The sequence below is a fragment of the Tachypleus tridentatus genome, chromosome 1 (genome assembly GCF_004210375.1).
Source record: "Tachypleus tridentatus isolate NWPU-2018 chromosome 1, ASM421037v1, whole genome shotgun sequence".
Classification (NCBI taxonomy): Eukaryota; Metazoa; Arthropoda; class Merostomata; order Xiphosura; family Limulidae; genus Tachypleus; species Tachypleus tridentatus.
The window spans coordinates 154,431,517-154,455,232 of NC_134825.1; the positions used below are offsets into that span (position 1 = coordinate 154,431,517).

Here is a 23,716-nt window from a genome sequence, read left to right on the forward strand (position 1 = left end):
AATTAGTATTGTACACCATGTTGAATAGCACTTTCTTTTTCATGGCTTTGCACACTTACCTTTGAAATGGGGTTTTCACAAGATTGCTGGTAAGTGAATACTCTCATGATATTTGCTTCAAAAATTGGCCTGTCTTAAGCTATACCACCCATGAGCTTCATGGATAAACAGAAAAAGATATCTGCCCTTCCAAGATTTGATTAAATAAATTGGTATTGTGTGCATTTTAAAATAGGGTTTTGTGATCACCCATTGCACTGTCTCAGGTGTCGACATTCCTCCAGACTCTCCAATGTGTTTTCAACCCCCTTTTTTTTCTAGTGGAGTATGGGAGTCCTTAACACTTAACAGTTTCAAACTACTAGGGCCTGCCAAACTTTGAAGTGATAGTTCAGTAGATGTGTATAGAGGGAGTTCAATGTTACATGAGTGTATTATGTTCCTCTTGGTGGAGTAGTGGTGCCTGATGATTTTCATGAGAGGCACACAGTTGAAGCATTTGATTCCAATAGGGGTGTGGGAGCATGCATAATAAAAAATTTGCATATAGATGACAGTAATGAGCAATAATAGCTATCTTGTGGGAGGAGGGAAGTATCTATATGAAATACATTTTCAGTATATGAAAATTATAACTTCAGAGTGTCCTTTAGGTCTAATATTCTTATGAGACTGGTATTTTCCCAACTTATTCTCTCTTTAACCCAATTCTTTAAATTATTTTCTGGTTCTGAATTTCAATCAATCTTAATTAAATGTTTCTCTTACTTTAGGTTATTATCTTCCTAACCTGTATCTTGTAGTAGTTTTGTTTTCATTTTTTTTTTATGTTCATTGTTTCCCATCTCCTTCACAGTATGAGTATCTGGCTTTCAGTATTTCAGAGTTAAGGTAACCTGATCTTAATTTTTTCTCAAACATGAAATACAAAGTTTTTTATTTATGTATGTGCAAGTCTGTAAAACACTACGTGTATAAACCGCTGGTGAGTAATATTAACATATCTACGCTGTTCAATTGAATGTTTTTCAAGCTGATAATATTGTGGAACATCATTCTGATGTGTGTGTAAAACAATTCAAAAGAGTTGTAAGTTTGTGGTTTCAAGGTTTCTGAAAAGTGGTTTAAATAGTTAATTTATTATGAAATGACTTAAGAAAAACTGTGTTGCCTGAAAAAAAAACAAATATTCTCCTAGGTGTCTCCTAGGTTGCAAGGGTTCCTGGAGAAAATGCTCATCAGAGATCCTTCTCAGAGAGCAACAGCTTATGAATTACTTCAACATCCATTTCTGAGGCAGGCTGGACCACCTAGTTTGCTAGTTCCCTTAATGAGGAGCTTTCGTCATAGTCCTTGCTAAGGTTGTGTAAGTCTTGTAAGATTCACTGAACACGAATCTATTCACCCATCATGAGTAGATTCAGAAAGAAAGAAGGTAGGAATTGGCTGCTAACTTCAGTAGACTATTAAAATGTAAATACTTCTTTGTGCTTTGTTATTTTCTGGTGTGGTCTACAAGGCATTATGTGCCAAGTTTCCGACTAAAAGTGTTTTATAAGATATGTATTATCGACACTGTTCTTCAGAACTAAAAATAATTTTATGTGCTTCTGTGGATTAATGTTTTGCAATGTCCCACTTGAAAGTCTTTAGGGATGAACCCATGTGTCTGCATCTGTTAGTACTGTCTGAACTGCTATTAAATTGTTCTCACAAAAGACTAAAACTCCAATTCCAGCTAATGCAAATAACTTGTGATTATATGGGTGTATTCTTGAGCATTTTTTTTTTTTAAATCATATTTATATGATTATACTGTTTACAGTTTAGTAGTGAATGTACAGTATGAATACATCAGACCTAAGAATCATCATATTCTTTGTTAGGTCTTACAATATTTCAGCATACTTGATAGAAATATTTGTGTAATATCCTTGTTAATTTACCTCTTACTACATAGCCTGCTTGAAGAAATACAAGTAATATAAACATAATTTATGAATAAATCAACTAAATCGAGAGACAATTTCAAAAGAGAATGTTTTTGTAAGACCTTGCTGGGAAGCTTCAAACAGTCTATAAAACTAGAAGTTACAACAGTTAAAAATGTATGAAATTTCACTTTTGTTTATCAGCCACCTGAAAATTTTGTGTGTATAAAATAAGTGTTTATGTTTTCATGGTTGGGTTGGTTGCAAGGAAGAATTTATTATTTGCTGAATTTATGACTATTGGCAGCTGATACAAAAGTTGTGTATGCACCTTCCACTGTTTTCAATTTTTAATACAGAATGCTTCTAACTTTCAAATTCTAATTCAAACCAAAAAGAACAACAGAGGATGAACATACACTTTGAGCCAGTATACTGCTGTATATTATCCTTGGTGAATTCCTAGTTGTTAAAATCAATACTTAATTTATTAGCTAGTTTTTTGTCAATAGATGCTGGTGGTGACTCTAAAATATAGTTGACTCTGTGTTCTAATTCAAATTTAATGTTAGTACCTTTAATCTTTAAAAATTTAATACTTTTATGGGTATGTGTCTGTATACAGTTTTGTCACCTGAAGGATGAGTAAAACTTTAAAGCTAAGAAAAATAAGTGTTCCTTAGCTGGAAGGTTTAATTTTATAGATATAAAAACATAGTAGTTGGTCAGAGGGCACCTTGTGGGGGAAAGTTTTGCAATCTTTCATGCCAGTAAGAATATTCTTTCTACTGTAAAATTAACATTAAAATGTATCAGCTTCTAGTATTAGTGAAATATATACTTTCTTATCACATTACATGAAAATATATTCAGTTGATATTTATTACTAAAGGGTAAGAGTTATTCATTTCTGTTTTAAGTTAGATTTAAATAGAAAAAGAATTAACTTTGTTTCTAAATAAGAAACATTCCATTTATTTGAATTTGAGATCTTGACAATTGAAAGAATGTTTAAATACCGTTGTTTTCTGAAACCAGCAAATACTTGATCTGAATTGCATATTTGAGGTATATTGTAAACACTTGAAATAGTTGTGGGGTAGAGTTTTTATTGTCTGTTATTTGTGGAAAATCTACTGATTTTGTTTTTTATGGGGACGTGAGAAGTTGAAGGCTAAGACTGACCCAGTGGTTAATTATGTGATCAAAACAGGTTATACCATTCATTTACCAGTAATATTTTCACAAAGGGTTTGAGAAAACTGATAATGACCTAAGTTTTTATTTAAAAAGTAGTATATATGTGTAATAATTTTAATCTGTTTGTCAGTGTAATTATTCTGAGTTGTTATTGAAATACTGTAAAAGGTACTCCCAGTTGTTAAGTTTTTGCTTTATTTAAACTGTTACACCCTTGTTATTTTTTAATTTGTCATCCTGAATAAATGTAAATAACCTTAATCTGTTGTATAAAGCTTTATGTTAGAACAGTTGAGAAACACAAAACATTGTGTGCAAGTTTTTAATACACTAAATTAAGTTGTATGTTGTATCACAAAAATCAAAATATACAATATTGGATACGTCTAATAGTGAGATGAGATGCATCTACTTGATTTTATGTGAAGCGTCATTTGTTTTTGCACTAAGACTTGGTTTCCTACAGGCAGTGTTCAATTTATAAAATTATTTAGTTCATCTATAAGAAAATCATTTATACTGACACAACTTTTTTCTCTGTTATTGTAGTTGTATGTATCTGAGATTTTGTAAAGCATGCATTATAAGCTACATATGACATCAGATGGATCTCATTTATTGATGTCATACAAGTATACAAATCCTATGCAACTCAACCTTAAGGTAGATAACAAAGCATGAGGTTTTTAATGTATTTCTTTTCAATTTCATATAACACACTTAAGGTTCATGTAGTCTCTTAATTGAGATAGTAGTTGATTGATGTTTTGCTTTTGCCTAATTTAGTTTGTTACATGAAACCCACCTCACCTAGAAGACTGGAATGAAATATATATATATATGTGTGTGTGTGTGTGTGTGTGTGTGTGTGTATATTTATTAACATGTACATATATATATAGCAATGAGAAAAGGACATTAAAACATGTTTAATAAATCATGCTATATTACAGCTAAGTAAATGTTAAATGCCCTACATTTGGTGTTTAAAGTTGTGTTGTCACTAGTTGTCCTTAAGTACTTTTTTTTTTCATTAATATATTCATGGCTAAATCATGAATAGTTTAGAAAATGATTAAATCCAAGTTTTCTAAATGCAATTAGGAATTTGAAAATATGAGTAACTGTTTGGGTGTGCACATTTCTTTTGTTGCACCTGCAAACCTTAAAACCTACCATCAGGTTTGGGAAAGCAAAATTTCAATGGGTTTACACACAAAATATTCACACCTAAAACTGTAGTTCTTGGGTATAACTAGACAGATATTTGGTAGCTGGATTAGACTCCACTGTTCTAATTTAATTTTAAAATTTTAAGAAAATATTTGATGGTTTCCAAAATATATGATCTGAAAGCTGGACAGATAGTAAAAATGTTAAGTTAGACACAGTTTATTCTTTCTCTATTTGTGGTTCCAATTGGATAAACAAAGATTACTCAAGAGTTACGAAGCAAAATACTGCCCTTGAAGTACCTAATCGGGAGTAAAACAATAAATAGATAATGTGTGAATAAGTCATATGAAGTTAATAAAGATTTACTAATTAAACATTCTTATTAACCATACTTATTAACTAAAACGTTTGTTAATGTTACTGTTGTATTTACTGAAAAGCTCCAACAAAAAAGTGTGTTACAAAATACATAACAGCATTAATCCTGTCTGAAATTTTAATTAGTGTATTAATTATTGCTTTATCGTAATGTTGTCAGATGAATGTAAAGGACTACCAAACTTTAAGTTTGGGCTACTGTGAATTCTCCACATGCTAGCCTAGGACTAAGTCAGTTATACTTGCATGAAGTATGACTAAAATCAAACCCTACATTTAACTATTAAAGTTTTCAAAAATGTTACCATTAAACTCATTATACAACTTTTATCAGTGAGACATATGTAAGACTGGTAACTTTTTTACCATTGATAAGCATGGTATCAAATACTTGCATGCCTCAATTACCAATTTATAAGTTCAAATGTTAAATTCTTTAGTTTTGCATTCATAGCACTTTCTAATTTACATGATTAATTTTTATTTATTCAAAGGGATTTGAATAATGAATTTTTAATGTAAAGTTTTATTGAAAGGATGAAACCTGTGTTTGGGAGAAATGATTCGAACTCCACAGCCTCTTTCCTAGGTGCAGCAGAAAAAGTAATGTGTTTTGAGTGTCAAATCAACATGTGATTGTTTTGATTTCATTATATGTCTAGACTGAAAGACGTACACAGGAATTTTATGTTTTTATATATTTTGAATTAAATTATTTTCAATTCATTAGTCTGTTGCACATATACCCTGGTTAACCAGCCCCTAAATTTCACAGCTATGCAACACACGTGCTGTAATAAATTATATTACTTTTTAGTTTTGTTATACTGTGGAAAAGATTGTTGCAAAGAATATATACACATATGTATATATTTACAATGTGTAAGAATTTAGTCATTATAGTATGAAAAAGAGTGAGTTAGTACAATTTCAGTTTTGGTTATTATATATTTTGTGCCTAGTGCCTTAGGTGTAGTTCATTAAAAGCATATAATCTTATACTTTTATTATTATTTTTATGCTAATACTGGTGACCATGTTGACTTTATTTTGATACTACACTATTATCATATAACAAGTTTAATGTTTTCTTAATGTTTGTAACATGCATCTATCCTGTGTTTTCAAGTTTCAGGAGGCCTGTGTTTTGCTCTTTGACAGCATGTGCAGATTTATAATTTGTCAAAGCTCTGAACATATGCACAAAGTCAAGAATCTGAGACCAGTGGATAGTATTTGCAAAATTAAACTGGCATTCTAAATACTCTTCGGTAAATTTTGTCTCTAAACAGTAGCTGAATGTGTGATTTATTTAAAAAAAAAAAAAGTAAAAATTTCTCTACTGAAATATGTTGTATGAAATCATTTTACTAAAGGAGTTTATTCAAAGAATTACTTTTAAATGTTTTATTATGTCAAAAATATGTTGTGAAAAAGAAAGTATCTTGAGATAAATTATGTTATCAGGTTTAGTCAGAAAGACATTACTTTATCTGATATGAAGTTGCAGTGGATGCAGAAAAGAGTAGATGGGATAACAAACTGCTTTATGATATACATATGTGAAGAGTGGAGGGAGTAACGAGCTGTTTCATAGTAAGAATCAGTAGAGAAGAGTAGATGGGATAACAAGCTGCTTTATGATATACATATGTGAAGAGTGGAGGGAGTAACGAGCTGTTTCATGGTAAGAATCAGTAGAGAAGAGTGGAGGGAGTAACAAGCTGTTTCATGGTAAGAATCAGTAGAGAAGAGTAGATGGGATAACAAGCTGCTTTATGATATACATGGTTATAATGTATGTAGAAGAATGGAGGGAGTAACGAGCTGTTTCATGGTAAGAATCAGTAGAGAAGAGTAGATGGGGAAAACAAGCTGATTTATGATATACATGGTTATAATGTATGTAGAAGAATGGAGGGAACAACAAGCTGTTTCATGATACACATGGCAAGAATAAGTGGACAGGCTAAGAAGCTGCTTTATGGTGTACGTGGTTACAGTATGTGGAGAAGAATGTGTGATATGATGAGTAGGTTCAGTAGTGGGTAGAAATGGGTGCAATATCTGTTACAATATAGGGAAAAGATGGGTAAGAATCTGTGATCTGATAAATTGTTATTACATGGCTACAGTGTGTGTAGTGGAAGAGGTGGTGGTATTCTGAGAGAGCTGTACACTTCTCAGAAGTTTTTGTTTTGTTTTTTAATTAGAGTCAATGGCATTTTGAGCATCACAGTAGTAGCAAATTAAAGTAATATGGTTGTCTCTTTATTGTCAATTTATCTTGTTAAACATTCAAGTTACTGGAATCCTGAGACAATCCATAATGATAAGAATCAACAGAGATGTTTCAACTTTCTTAATTTGTAACATATCAAGTTGTAAACATTAGCTCCAATTACAAAAGAAAAATGTTTATAAAAGACTAGCCTAACGTCGACCCATCAATTATTAGTAGTTAGTGTAATCACTAGATCTTGCTTATTATAGGCCATATATGTTATTGTTTTTATACTGAACTAAATTTTATTTACTGACACTAACTATTTTCATAAACTTAAAACTAATATGGCACCAGGCATAATTCTATTATTGAAGTAATCATAAAACAATGTCCTTTTAGAAAAGATATCCATATTATCGAGCATTGCATTCTCTGAACAAGATTGACACAAACACACACTTACAGATGCTTCCAGAAATATAATCAATATTTCAATAAAGGCATGTTTCCTTATGGTTTACAGTGTTGTTACAGCAATTATAGACACTTGTTTGTTAACCCAATGGATGCTATGATCAGATTTATCTGACTTGATGTTTATAACCATTTGGTGCAACAAACAAGTTTACTCCATGGTGTCACAACTTTTCCTTGTACTGTGACAAGCAAAGTACTTCTGGAATTTCCCACCTTAGTACCATGCATGCATACTTCAAGAGTGGATTTTGATAATTAAAGAGTACTACAAAGAGATCAAATTGTAAATTTTATTCTTTAGTAAATAATTAACACTGTTTGAGAACCAACTGAAAATTTAACTATGCACTTTAATGATGAAGAAATGCTGATAAATGGTGGCACTGTTCTGTCCAGAAATACAAAAATGTGTGTGCACGCATGTGAGAATGTATATAAATGTAATGAAAGTACTAAGGAAGACAAGACCTTTTATACGTAATGGATCAAGAAATCTTAATTGAGCCCTGGTTGTTTTGATCCTATTAATTTTTTATTATGAGGACACTTATCAAGAAATGTTGTTTTCAAAATGAACTTACTTTAATCAGATAATAATAATTGCTGAATACTAGTAGGTATAAAAGCACTGAGAGAAATTGTGTTCAAAGGACATTGCCTATAAATATATTTGTTAAACATAATAGTTGATTTCCTTCCGTCCATTTTGTATATTAATGGAAACAGTAATTTCATTTTTGTTAATATTGTAATATAATTATTTGTTTTCCAAGAGTCTGCCTATTTTGTGAGGAACGTTTGTTTTGTTTGTTTTTTTTTACTGAGAATAGATATTTAAAATTTATAAGAAATACAATGCATTTTCTAAAAAAGTGAATAATATAAGAAAAATTACTTTTGGTCTTAAACATACCACTTAAATTTATATAGGCTATTGTTATAACTGTGACATTTAATATAAATTAGAATGCATTTATTTAATGGATTTTATGATGTTTTAGTATTGAGAATTAGAATGAAAATATGTAACTTTAAAGGAAAGTAGTGATTTAACATGTATAAATAAATAAATAACTTCAAAAGCAGGTTCTTTGTAACCTTGATACCATATTTGATTATCACCATGGCATGAAACCAAAAATTGCTCTGTGTATAGTAAATATTGCCAGGAAACTAGGCATCCAGTTCATAATATACAAGTTCATATTGTTTATATAAATACACTAGTTCATTAATATCAAAATAATTACTGTGTAAAAATTTAAACGTCTACTTATAAACATATCAGTTAACTTAGCATCGAGTCTGTAAAAAAAACCCAAAAAAAACTACTTTATTAGCTTGTTTTGTGTCTGCTGTTCATCTCTGATGTTAAATGAAAGCAATCCAAAAGCATTTCAGTGAAGAATTTAGTGCCTTTTAAATTTCTTTGAAAAAGTGTTTGGATTTGTTTGTGTATTTACAGACTGTAATAGTTCAGGTTATAAAACTGTTAACTTGTTCTTTTGGGAACTTTATTTTTGAAGCTCTCCCTCAAAGTACACTACTTGTGTTTCACTACTTTAATAAAATGAATAATGCAACTCCATAATTGTGTAAAATGAGATTGTGAGGAGAACACTATAACTTGTATTACTTTTTAAATATTATTTTTATTTTTTCAATATATCTTAAGTTACCAATGTATATAGATCTAGATTCTGAGTTATGCTTGTTGAATTGCTTTCTGTAACTCCTAAATTTATACTCAAATTCTCTGTATTTTAATAGTTATCAACACTACCTTTTTACTATGTTTTGAAATTCAAACTTCAATGATTCAGTTCTATGAATCAATATTACCTTAATGCTTCAGTTCTTTTATCACAAGTTTCTCTTCAATCCTTTGAATACTGAACAGTTTGTGTTAATTCTGATGTGATTTTCCTTTAAAACAGGTTGACTGTTTAACTTCGCTTGAACAGCTCAGATTGTTCATTACTGCAGTTCTTGATTGTAACTGAAAACAACTGTTACAGTATCATAGAGTTAATTTATCATTGTGTTCCTACATCAGTTTAGGTAGTACAGGTTCTTATATACTTTAAAATATATAAATAGTTTAACTTGTGTAGATGGACATGCTCATATACTTTAATATTGTGCATGTTTATAGAGTAATATAATGTGATCCAGAAGGATACTGTTTCACATGAGACATTACTTGTGGCATTTATCAATAATTAATTAACCGATATATGGTATTCATAACAGAAAGTACATTTCACTATTTATTTATCTAACTCACCAAATGTAGAAGTACTTACTATAATTGTAACACAGATTCGAAAAATGTTTTATCAGTGACAGCAACCAATGTAAAGTGCAAAGGGCTTTAAATGAACAAGTAATATTTTTTTAAATTGAGTTAAAACAATTATGTGAAGAGTTATGTCTTGACCTCTTCTATTGGTTACAATGTGCTCATGTAATGTTGATTGACATTAATCCATCCTCAGAACTCTAAAAGTCTTGTAACATTAAAACATAAGTGAAGATATTCTTCTGTGTCTTCACATTTAAATATCCACATTTTAAAAGTGTTTGTTAGGTTTGTTTTGCTTGCCATGAGCAAAAATAATTTTAATTCTGAATGATAGTTACCCATGCTTGTATTTTTACTAAACTAATAACCACATATGATATCGTCATTACCCTTGCACTTTAAGGCGTGTATGTAAAAATTTTTGTTTAAAGTAAATGATTTTACAACATTTGTTTGTTTGTTTATTTGTTTCAGTTATTTATACACAGCTACACAAGGGCTAGCCTTCACTAATTTCTTACTGGTAGGTTAAAGGGAAAACAGCACTCAGCACCAACTCTTGGACACTACATCATCATACGTTTGGATTTGATTGTCACTCTTATAATTCACTAATGACCCATATGTTCCTAACAATATTTTAAAACAACAGGTATGCATACTAAGTTTTCTTGGGGTTGTGGTATAAATTGCTTCCCACTAGACTACTCACAATCTGACATATTTGTTTTTTTTTTTTTGCTAATAACCCTGTAAAAATAATTAATATCCTGTGGACTAAAAAAGAAATGACACTAATTAAAACTTCACAAAGCAGAGTTTTCAGTTACAAAAGACATTTGATTTTACATTTAAATTTTAGCTTTTACAATTTGTTTTAAATTAAAAATATCGTGTGTTCTGGTTTGGGGCACCTTTTATCATAACCTCATACCAAAGTCTCATAACAATAGTTTTTACTGGGTGTCTCTTATATATGTAAAAACGGCTTGTTTGGGTTGAGAAAATCTTTTACATAGAGGAGTGCACAACGTTTCGACCTTCTTCGGTCATCATGTCTTAGTATCATGTGCACCTTCATCTGGTAGTGTAAGGATGGATATCATCAAGAAATAGCACTATATAAAGTTCAGTTTTACACTCAAGTATGTTGTTATAAGAGTACACTCTTTTTAGTAATTAATGTCCCTAATAAATAATTTTTGTTTTGACACTTGATATTCACAATTCTTATAAAGACCATCTTGTGAGAGTCAACATGTGTTAAGGTAATGGAGTTACAAAAAAACTGCAGTTTTTTCACCAGAGGCAGAATTTAATACAGTTCACAACTTTATTATCACACTTGTAGGTGGAAGACGTGACAGCAGAGTAGACTCGTAAGCCTGAAGAACATGGTTACGAGGAGAGAGAAACATCTAACATTTTTGTAAGATTGATATATATACTTATATCTATAGTCACAAAATTGTCACCATATAAAATAACACTTTCAGTTGATTGAATTTACCAATTCAGTAATGGAACAACACTTATGTTCAGTAATCACATCATTGTACCTCTAGTGAAGTTATTCATTTAGAGTGAAAATAATCATATAAATGAAAGAGTTCTGTAGTGGAGGAATTAGTGCATTTCAGATTTCTCTGAAAAAGTCTTTGAATTAGTTGGGGAATTTACAGATTCAGACCCTGAAATGATTCATCTTACAAAACTGTTAACTTGTTCTTTCAGGAACTTCATTCACAAAGCTCTTTCTGAGGGTTTACAGCTTTACTGTTATAACCCAAGTACAAAGGATTGTAACAATAATATGTCAAATAAACCTTTAAGCATGAAGGAGAGTAGTTGCTTGAATTTTTTTGTGTTCATAAATCCATTGAACTTGCAAGTATCATAATTTTACTCTCAGCCTAAAAAATATATTTTGTGACGGTGCCACTGACACAGAATGATGTTGGCAGTCAAGTGTAATGTCCAGGACTAGTCAGTGACCAAGATTGTAAACACCACTGACCTAAGTGCCACAGTAAGTTTTACAAAGTATTTAGCAATTTAAATAATCACTAAAATACAAGACTTCTACCTTCATTTCTTAATGCCTTAAAGAGAATAATTAAAATAAGATGCTTCTACTTGAATTTTTTGCCCCATTATATAAACTCCTACCTGATCTGTAATAAAAATATTCATCTTTCCAGGAGGCTACTCCAAAAAATTGTGACCAAAATTATTCGGTTAAACTGCTGATTTTAGTACAGTACAAAACTATTGTTATCTGAGTTATATAGGTCGTATTATTGGTATTGTCATGGTTCCCTTTATAATTACTGCATTTAATATAAGAGGTTATATACTTGGGATTCTAGGTAGGTTTTTGGTGAAATGCAAATGTGTTTTAACAATGCCACAGTAGTTTACATTAAGTACATATTTCTACTATTTGTTCTAAGATATTTTTACTATAACGTCACTTAATATTAAGTTAACGTAGTAAAGAAAAATTTGGGAAATCTTCAACTTCAGTTAACTCTTAACCTATCAAAATTGAATATCATATAATCATAACTGCACAAGCTACAGTACAAATTTTTCTTAATGTAGCAGTATACCATATTTTAACTAACCCTGACCAAATGTTAAAATAGTGTAGTCACCCTTATCTTTAAGAGATTTTAAGTAAATAATATACAATAGTTTGAAACACAATAATAATAGATTGCCACAAGGTACTATCACTGTAATCTCAACCAATACTACCATCTAGCAGCTGTCTTTTTATTCCATTTGTGAAAATCATTTCTGAAAAGAAGCTAATTCATTTAATTTTACTTCCCAGCCCCATAATGACCAGCACATGAAATCAATGTGATATAAGAATTGATTAATATTTTGAACAGGTAAGAATTAATATACAATAATAAGAGTCATATTTTGGTGACTCAACATAATATCGAGGTGGCATTTATCATCAGTCGTACGCCAGCAGAGAATGTAAGATACATGTACAAATAATACTGGTTGTATACACTAACAAACTGGTCGGCAGATAGCCTAAAAGTTTATAAGTGAGATATATATGCAGTAACTGAAAAATAGTTATTCACCCAATAGAAGTTTAACAACTGAAACACATTTCCTTTTCTCACTGTTGTAACATTCTATGCCATTTATGTTCTGTTGCATGTAAAATCAAATGGGTTTTCTTTAATCAAGTGATTGTTTTATCCCTCCCTTTAATAAGTGGGAGCCCAATATTTTACTTATAAAAGATATTCAAGAAGTAGGTACATGTGATAGCCAGAACTAGCCTGGGTTAAGAGCATGTTTCTTCAGCTTGTATATTTGCTAAAATAAGATAGGTAGAAGTATTTTATAAAATTAATATTACTTTATCTGAGTAAGGAGCAAGTATTTGCACTGTAAGTGGTGCTTCAGTGTTTTCTGCTGAGAAAGTTATTTATACAGAAAGATGTCAAACTTAAGGTTAGAGAAAATTTATTGTGCACAAGGCTCTAAAAACTCTAATCTGGCAGTGTGTGTAAACTGTGTTATTAAGAAGGTACAGAATCATCTGTAGCATCTGAATAACAAAACAAGACTGCTTTATCTCTTGAAAACATTATGTTCTTATTTTAACAGTTATGCTAAATAACCATTTTATCCATACAGATTATAATAGTGTTTCCATGCCCAAGAAATCTCTTAGTGTTTCTTGAACAATAAGATTGAAAGACCATTCTCTCTGAAACGTTGCAATTATTTTAACAATGAAATCAAACAGGTTGTCTTGATACAGGCTTAAAGTAATATCTTAACAATAGGTAAGCAAACAAGGAGTTATAAGCATGAGGAAAAGTTTTAATAATGTTGGAACGTACTATGTGTTTCAACAGAGCATTGCTTTGTCTTCTTCAGGCATGATCATTGCTAAGCAATACAAGGTTTATATATCATTATAAGGACTAATGATATATATAAACCTTGTACTATGTAGTAATGATCATACCTGAAGAAAATAGACCAATGTTCTGTTGAAAAATGTAGCATTGTGGTGTGAAAGAATTCAGATAGTTTACAGTGATACCTGACCGATGAACTTTGCCTCATTAAATCATTACAGAATTAGGTTAAAGAGGTCAGACAGTTTTACATTAATAGAGTATTACAATATTAGTAGCCTCTATATAATAGATAAAACACTTAAATTGTTAACTATTACGCAATATAAATGAAAACCTATTACGTTACAGGATAATTCATTTACTCCATTGTGGTATAATCTACTCTTCTCACCATCACCGACCTGTAGATGGCATAACCAAGTACCGTCAGAATAGCCATTACTGCTAAGGTGCTTCCCACTGCAATGGGTACAGTCTCATCTTGTGGAAATGGCTCTACCATTCCACCAATCTTTACCTGGCTGCATCGTTGAACTGAAAGATAAAAAATAATGTTGTACTGATTTTCTAACAGTTGTATACGAGTAGTAAAATAAAATTGTTTCACTTTGTTCTTAAAAGTTTGTTTTTTGGAATACTTTGTCAGATACTGTCTTTGTTTCTTCAAGACAGTGACCCTATCAAATATTATATTTTTGCTTTCAAGATAGTGATCCATTCAGATGCTATATCAAAACAGTCATCCTGTTAGGTCTCATCTTTGTGTCTTCCTGAATGTGATTCAGTCAGATATTATATTTGTCTTCAACACGATGATCCTGTCAAATCTCTTCTTTGTGTCTTCAAGATAGTGGTCCTGTCAAATCTCATCTTTGTGTCTTCAGACAGTGATCCTGACCCTAGAAGTTTTAAGGGAAAGCATATTCTTCTATGAAATTAGAATTTGTTTGGAGGAATGAAAAGTTAGAACATGTGAGACTCAAACCCACGACTCTATTTGGAGACGCATGCTTAAACTAACTACCGTAATTCTCAACTTTTATTTCATTAACCACTGAAGTAATTTGTAGAATTCTTGATCCATAGTTTGGTACGTTAGTTCTAGGCCGTGCTCAACCATGATGAAATATCACATCTACCACTACACTATTTTTTAGTTGTTTCAAGAGTGAATTGAGTTTGTTGTAAGGTGGTTTTTTAAACAGAGTGTAGATCCTTCGTTTTGTTATTTTACTCTTCTTCCAAACACCCATGTGGTGGCTTCACCTCATTCAATTGCTGAAGTAGTATCCGGAAAAAAACACCAAAAAAACTTCATTAATGGAACACTTAAAATGATATAGCTTTTGTTTAGTTGCAGATTAATCTCGATCATTTAATTTAATAACAAACTGCCCAGTTTCTAACGATAATATCTAATAATACGTTGTTCAGTTTCTAACGATAATATTTAATTATACGTTGTTCATTTCTAACGATAATATTTAATAATACGTTGTTCAGTTTCTAACGATAATATTTAATTATACGTTGTTCAGTTTCTAACGATAATATCTAATAATACGTTGTTCAGTTTCTAACGATAATATTTAATAATACGTTGTTCAGTTTCTAACGATAATATTTAATAATACGTTGTTCAGTTTCTAACGATAATATCTAATAATACGTTGTTCAGTTTCTAACGATAATATTTAATAATACGTTGTTCAGTTTCTAACGATAATATGTAATAATACGTTGTTCAGTTTCTAACGATAATATTTAATAAAACGTTGTTCAGTTTCTAACGATAATATTTAATAATACGTTGTTCAGTTTTTAACGATAATATTTAATAATACGTTGTTCAGTTTCTAACGATAATATTTAATAATACGTTGTTCAGTTTATAACGATAATATTTAATTATACGTTGTTCAGTTTCTAACGATAATATTTAATAAAACGTTGTTCAGTTTCTAACGATAATATTTAATAATACGTTGTTCAGTTTATAACGATAATATTTAATTATACGTTGTTCAGTTTTTAACGATAATATTTAATAATACGTTGTTCAGTTTCTAACGATAATATTTAATAATACGTTGTTCAGTTTCTAACGATAATATTTAATAATACGTTGTTCAGTTTATAACGATATTTAATTATACGTTGTTCAGTTTCTAACGATAATATCTAATAATACGTTGTTCAGTTTCTAACGATAATATCTAATAATACGTAGTTCAGTTTCTAACGATAATATCTAATAATACGTTGTTCAGTTTCTAACGATAATATTTAATAATACGTTGTTCAGTTTATAACGATAATATTTAATAAGACGTTGTTCAGTTTATAACGATAATATCTAATAATACGTTGTTCAGTTTCTAACGATAATATCTAATAATACGTTGTTTAGTTTCTGACGATAATATTTAATAATACGTTGTTCAGTTTCTAACGATAATATTTAATAAGACGTTCAGTTTCTAACGATAATATCTAATAATACGTTGTTCAGTTTCTAACGATAATATCTAATAATACGTTGTTCAGTTTCTAACGATAATATTTAATAAGACGTTGTTCAGTTTCTAACGATAATATTTAATAAAACGTTGTTCAGTTTCTAACGATAATATTTAATAATACGTTGTTCAGTTTATAACGATAATATTTAATTATACGTTGTTCAGTTTTTAACGATAATATTTAATAATACGTTGTTCAGTTTCTAACGATAATATTTAATAATACGTTGTTCAGTTTCTAACGATAATATTTAATAATACGTTGTTCAGTTTATAACGATATTTAATTATACGTTGTTCAGTTTATAACGATAATATCTAATAATACGTTGTTCAGTTTCTAACGATAATATCTAATAATACGTAGTTCAGTTTCTAACGATAATATCTAATAATACGTTGTTCAGTTTCTAACGATAATATTTAATAATACGTTGTTCAGTTTATAACGATAATATTTAATAACACGTTGTTCAGTTTATAACGATAATATCTAATAATACGTTGTTCAGTTTCTAACGATAATATCTAATAATACGTTGTTTAGTTTCTGACGATAATATTTAATAATACGTTGTTCAGTTTCTAACGATAATATTTAATAAGACGTTCAGTTTCTAACGATAATATCTAATAATACGTTGTTCAGTTTCTAACGATAATATCTAATAATACGTTGTTCAGTTTCTAACGATAATATTTAATAAGACGTTGTTCAGTTTCTAACGATAATGTCTAATAATACGTTGTTCAGTTTCTAACGATAATATCTAATAATACGTTGTTTAGTTTCTGACGATAATATTTAATAATACGTTGTTCAGTTTCTAACGATAATATCTAATAATACGTTGTTCAGTTTCTAACGATAATATTTAATAACACATGGCCACTTTACCAAATGTGCTCGCCCTTTCAGCCGTAGGACATAATAATATTACGGTCAATCCCACTATTCTTTATTAAAAGAGTAGCCCGAGAGTTAGCGGTGAGTGGTGATGACCAGCTACCTTCCCTCTAGGCTTACAATGCTAAATTAGGGACGGTTAGCGCTGATAGCTCTCGTGAGCGAAATTCAAAACAACAAACTTACCAGTAAGGAAATATACATTGAGTGATATTTTACGTTCAAATCCATGAAATAAATTCTTAATAAATAATGTTGAAAAGCAGTTGTCGAGTAAACAGCATAGATTAGTGTGGGTGCCCCCCGCTAGTACAGCGGTAAGTCTACGGATTTACAACGCTAAAATCAGGGGTTCGATTCCCCTCGGTGGGCTCAGCAGATAGCCCAATGTGGCTTTGCTATAAAATAACACATACATAGATTAGTGTGGAGAACGAGTCTCTATAGGATAATCGATTATGGATTTCGAGAATCACTAGTACCAATATATTTGGTGTGTTATCTTCTCTCTTGGAAAATTATAAAAATGTTATTGCAGAAAGAACTTGAAAATACATATTATAGACTAATAAACCTAGAAAACAGAGGTTCCGTGTGAAAACGTAAAGTAATAATGAATATTGTCGCTTGTAATTCGTAATCTTAAACACCTCGTGTTACATATGAGTTAACAGATGGCCTAGGAAGGTTGAAACGTTGTTCTCTGCTTATCAATAAAAGTGTTAATACCCATACCAGCTGTTCTAAGATACATTTTTTTATTTCAAGTGGGTTTCTGGTCATCAGGAACATGAGTTAACAACCATGTAAGAAAGGTAAGTACACAAGATTCAACCCTAGCCATTCTTGTCACACATGCTGACCAGAGTGAGGGCAAAAATAAGCAGCATTCACCGCCACTACGGCTACTCTTTAACAGATTAGGGGGACTGGTTGTTACACGTATTACACCTACATGACCGAAAGTACGGAGTTCAGCGGTGTATCGCAGACCGATTGATGGACTTTTCAGCCTTACTTTTTAACACCCAGCACTTTTCAAGACAAGCGCTTATAAAGTTTAAAAAGAAACAACACCTACCGGCAGAAAATACTCCATTTTTCACGTCATACGGTTGCAGTTGTACATCGTGAAGCCTCACAATAGTTACTTTGTTTCTTTTGGAGTCATACAATGGAATGACCTCTGGAGATGGGCAGAAGTAGGACTTCCCAAAGGGTGTTTCAAATAGTGTTGTGTTGTCTGCACTTCGTGCTGTCTTCTTGCCACCTGTTAAAATGACCTGATCGTGAGATATTTGTATTTTGAAATACTGTTATTATAACACCAAAATCTGACACATTCATAGACTTACCTTGTGTTTGTTTGTAGTTAAGCACAAAGCTACATAATAGAGTATCTATGCTATACCCAATATGGGTATCAAAACTCGAATTTTAGCGGTATAACTCAACAGACCGCCGTTTTTGTGGTGGACGTCAGTGAATTAACATCCGATATCTTCTATTACACATTGCAACTTACAGATAACAAATTTATTTAAGGTGTTAGTATACATATAAAAGCAGAATGCTCCTATTTCCAGACTAAATAACCCACATATTTAGTTTTGTTGATTCTTCAATTGAACAGTTACTTCAAGGTAATTTATAACTTACCCAAATATATTTCACAAAATTGCAAATTAATTTCAAGCTTTGGATAGGTCTGTTAAAAAAACTAAGCTACACAAAAAACTGCCTACACTCTACCCACTGTGAGTATTGAACCCTGTTTTTCAGTGTTTTAAGCCCTCAACATTACCGGTCAGCCACAGGGAGCGCAAGCTTTAAAAGTAGGCAAATACAGAGTGAAAATCACAAAATGAAATAATTTACTACCATCCAAATCGTGGTACTAAAATAATGCATTACAATCCAAATTTTTGATAATACACCGAACCCAAAATAAACACCCATTCCATAATATTCAAACTATTAATCTACCTTACCATTAGTGCTTCCAGGAAAGAGTGGTCCTGCTGTGTTGTATAAAAGTTCCAGGGATATTACCGACCATGATGGTATACCATTTTTCTCCGTCGGTTGATTCTACAGAAAGATAACATTTACTCAGCGCTACGAAGATGGCCCAATTCTTCCAGTTTGTATTTATTTCATGCAACTCAATTCATGACTTAGGTGACATGAAAGTTAGTAAAGTACACGGAATTCACATGGTTTTGTAATATTAGTTACAATGTTATATTAAAAAAATAATATTTATCTTCGATTTTTCCAACAAATTGAAAAGCGTTATTGTATTTGAATCATTACAAAAACGCAACCAGTAACGTCCAGAAAACATCAAAGGGGCATTTTTCAAGTATCTTAAGTTAGGAGGGTTAAGATTAACTTAACCTCCATGTTTTTAGGAGGGTGGGTAGTTTTGGTTGACAAAGGCTAAAAATCCATAAGAAGCAAACAGATCTTATGTAACTGGTGTTTTAAACACTTGTGTTTAAAAACTGAACGGGTGAAATTTTGTGTGTTAACACATATATTACAATTACTTTTTTACTGCAAAGATCAACATGACCCAGTGTTACATTTATATAAAGACTAAAATCCTTTTTTCTCTCTCTTAATAACTAGGTGTGTATTTTCAATTATTTACGCTTTTTATAACAGAAAAAAAGGGGCACATTCGGGACTTAAGGGGAGAAAGGCAGGGTCTTGTGCCTACCCATCCCCTACCTCACTTTCATTATAACACTAAAATCCAACACATTCATGGACTTAAATTGTGTTTGTTTGTAGTTAAGCACAAAGATACACAATGGCATAGCCTCTATGGGTATCGAATTTTAGAGTTATAACTCAACATTATCTTACCCAACAATCGTATTAAAGAAAATACTAAGAAAAACATCCACTAGCATCATGTACGGATATTAGCGTTTATCATAATTATCCATGGAGATGATAAACTGATTACCATAGGTAGTTATCGAGCTACCAACTTAACGAAACCCGAAAAATCACAGCTGACTATTCAATCAGTGACGAGTTCCTCGTAATCTTGACATAAGAAAATGTATTTTTCACTGCAAAGTCAATGGCAAACACATTTTACGAGTATCTCGTACAATATTTGTATGTTGTATTTATACTGTAGAAATGACACAATTCATGACTCATAGCCATAAAAGCGTCGAAAGTGATGTATCCACAAAGTCCTAGTGCTAAACAGTTATCTTGAACTCTGTTTAGGCAAATTACCAATATTTATATCTTGATATTTATTTTAGAACTGTGTTCCATCGCATGGGGTAATTCGAAACAAAAAGTGTGACGTTGGTGGTACTTAAGCAAAAATGACAGAACAACAGGCTATCGAAACTTGATTCTGAGCATTGTAAGCCTGTATAATTATCGATAAGACAGTGTTTTTATTGTTTTACCATAGGCAGAAGTTTATCAGGAATTGTTTTTTCAACAATCTTTCCTCACCCACCAACAAGCTTACCTTAGTAAATATCATACTGAAACGAAAACCTGGCCATGAGAGCTCCAAAACAGGATCCTGCTCCGAGGTTCCACATCGTCCCTTAGTAGTAGGTTGTTCTGGTAGTTTCACGGAAATTGTCTGTAATTGTAGGATAATATTATGACGTAAATTAATATATCCATCAAACACTGAAGACTTTACAAAGAGTACATACATAGGTGTGCTTCAGTTTTATCCTGTTAGATACATCTGTACGTGAAACAATAAAACCAAGCATTTTCAATCCCACATACTAAGGCGTATGGTTCATTCTAAATGTCCTATGGATAGTATACAGGGACATAAACTCTCACAAAATAGTGCATTCTCTCTTAATCCACTAGTTTCTCACGGGGTAACCAAAGTCCGAAGAGATGGACAGTGGATTTAAACAACCATAATACAGTAAAAATTAATACTAACTAATTAGTTTATACTTGATTGCTTGATTAATTTACAAAGAAATGTTAAATGATTCGGTGTAAGATTTGACCTTTGTAAAAAAAGGTCAATTTAGGTCAAACTACGAGTAGTAAATATAATAAAACAATATACAGAAAAGAGCACGGGTATATAAAGACAGAAACTGTGTCCGCTCTTTTAAATTCCTTATTCTTATTCCATAAATATTGAAAACTCAAAAATATACACAACAAGTCGATTTTAATACTGTCCATAACTCACCTACAAAAACGACACATTTCACATGCTGCATATTTTATAAACTGTTTCCATTGCACTCTCGTTCGTTACCTAATTTATTTAAAATATCACCATCAACTGTAACAGAATCTTTAACACCTTCACATGTGGAAGTTGGTGTGTTTTTTTTTTAATATGTGTTCCTTTTTCTGTTTGAGTCCATGGAACCATATTATTTACGCTTTAAGCGTACAGCAACTCCTTCCTCTAGTAAGTCTAGTTCCTAGTTCTATGGTACAAAGGCAAACCAGGCTGGTAAAAATGGGTCACTCTGCCACACTAAAACCAAAGAGTGTGCGTCTTACTTGTAGAACGGTGAGATAGAATTTTTGCGTGGCAAAGACCACCCATTTCATTACTGACCAAAATATCACACAATTCATCCTCCAGAAACGTTCTTGAGTATACGACACACCTTACTTTAGCTGGTGTGACCTAGTGTCAATGATCACAAACATTCTTCAAGCACTTGTAGAAAATCCAAAGACAAATCCTTTCTTTCAATTTCTTTTGTCTCAGAGCAGCATAGCAGCATGTCTGCGCACTAAAAACACTAGAAACCAGGTTTCGATACCTGTGGTAGAGCATAGATAGCTCTTTGTGTAGCTTTGTGCTTAACTTTAAACAAACAAATAATTTTCTTCCTCCCTCCATCGATTTCTTTTCACAATTAATATTTGCATTCTGTCAGAGTGTGTTGGGTTACATCATCAGCTCGAGAATTCATATTTTGTATGAGAACAAACAATAATATTTACTAAAGGTGCTAACAACTGTCACAAAACTTTCTTGTATACAAGGAATCAGTAGATCGTTAGGTACCATACCCAGAGACTTCCGCTATTTGATTTCTTCAACCTCAATGGAAATCTTATAATTTTCTGTAGAATGCTGTTACAACCTTTTTTCAGAGAGAATGGCTTATAGGTTTTCACACCTAGTTTGTGAAGGAAATCGATTGCATTTTTAACTCCTCTAACAATAGCAGTTACATCATGTGGTAATGTTGTTGTTTTTGAAGTTAAACAAAAAGCTATACAGTTAGCTATCTGTTGAAACCCGGTTTTTAACGTTGTAATTCTGCAGACATCTTGCTGTGCCACTGAGGGACCACGTGATTATATCCTGATGTCAATGTTCTCAAAATCATTTTCGAATATGTGATGACTGATTAATTGCTGAACTACTCATCAACAAGATATAGAACAAGGATCAACACAAAATACCCATCAGAAAATACAACTATTACTGTTTGAGATGTGGTTGGGAAATTTTGTTCATACTACAACTTAGAATGCATAACTGATTATCCAAATCTGCAATCAAAATTCGTTGTTTCCTTCTGCAAAGATGGCAGACGTGGTTAAAGTTAAATTGTCTTGGATAAAAAAAAAATGTTTTATGAGTACACCGAGTGCCAAATAGGATGTAATAGGTGTAAAGGAAACTACTTTTCGGATATTGCTTGGCTACGATATTTGGTTTGATCACCGAATGACTTTCTACCGAGAAGACTTCTCCAGATGTGTAAAAAGTTAATCAAGGAAGAAAGTGTTTGAAAATGTAATGAAGAAAATAGTGATAAAAGTTATTATCTACGAATACATGAAAGTAGAGAACTCGTTGAATAGAAGAAATTACCTGAAAACGTTAAAGAAACATTAAAAAGTGAAAAAAGCAAAGATGACACCACCACCGGAGCCAAGACAATCGACCTTATGGAATATCTCAATGTAAACAACAGCTTCTCCGAAGAAGGTGAACAAAAAAAGAGAGAGAGAGAGAGAGACAGAAAACCCCGAAGGCTACGTCAACAACATCAAGTACGAAGTCAACATCGAAGAAACTAAACAAAAAGAAGAAATGTCACCAGCTAACATTTGTTTAGCTACAAAATTAGTTCTTATTTTACTTCGATTTAAGAATACACCTTCAGAATTAAACCTACAATATGAATAATATTAAACATCCTAACCCTCAATATCAAAGGGCTTACAAGATAAAGTGAACAAGAATCCCTAATTGATTACATAAATAGATATAATGTAAACGCCTCATTCTTACAAGACATATTTGAATAGTCAAGATGGTATCAAAATCCTTAGATACAAATTCAACTATACAAAATCATATGAGAATTAAGTGATCCCCGAAAAGCAGGAACGAGTGTAATTATACATCCAAAATTCACAGGAAAAATAAAGTATTTCTAGCTTGATGTTTCATTTGTTTGTAGTTAAGCACTAAACTAAACAAAGGGTTATTTGTGTTCTGTCCACCACAGGTACTGAAACCGGGTTTCTAGTATTGTAAGTCCACAGGAAAGCCTAACTTGACGAGTATGTCGAACTAGGTTCTTTAGATATCGAGATAAATGTTTGAATAATTAGAATAGTAGACGTATATGTATCAGTGACACCTTGAAGAAGACATCTCTATCGGGTTCTTCAACATACC

General features: G+C 31.5%; 2 protein-coding genes across 2 annotated transcripts in view; one reads left to right on the forward strand and one right to left on the reverse strand.

Moving 5' to 3' along the window:
- LOC143228007 (serine/threonine-protein kinase PAK 4-like) overlaps positions 1-10,144 on the forward strand; it is a 38,254-nt gene extending 28,110 nt beyond the window's left edge. Inside the window, 1 exon segment of the mRNA XM_076459357.1 lies at positions 1,199-10,144. Coding sequence (XP_076315472.1) covers positions 1,199-1,360 — 162 coding nt within the window. The 3' untranslated portion in view covers positions 1,361-10,144.
- An 844-nt stretch (positions 10,145-10,988) lies between these two features.
- The window catches only part of LOC143228019 (lysosome-associated membrane glycoprotein 5-like), a 29,920-nt gene continuing 17,192 nt past the window's right edge, over positions 10,989-23,716 (reverse strand). Inside the window, exons 5-8 of the mRNA XM_076459366.1 lie at positions 20,537-20,656; positions 19,020-19,119; positions 18,110-18,298; positions 10,989-14,133 (exon numbers count right to left, since the gene is read on the reverse strand). Of these exons, the coding sequence (XP_076315481.1) occupies positions 13,958-14,133; positions 18,110-18,298; positions 19,020-19,119; positions 20,537-20,656 (585 nt within the window). The 3' untranslated portion in view covers positions 10,989-13,957. The remainder of the gene's footprint in view (positions 14,134-18,109; positions 18,299-19,019; positions 19,120-20,536; positions 20,657-23,716) is intronic.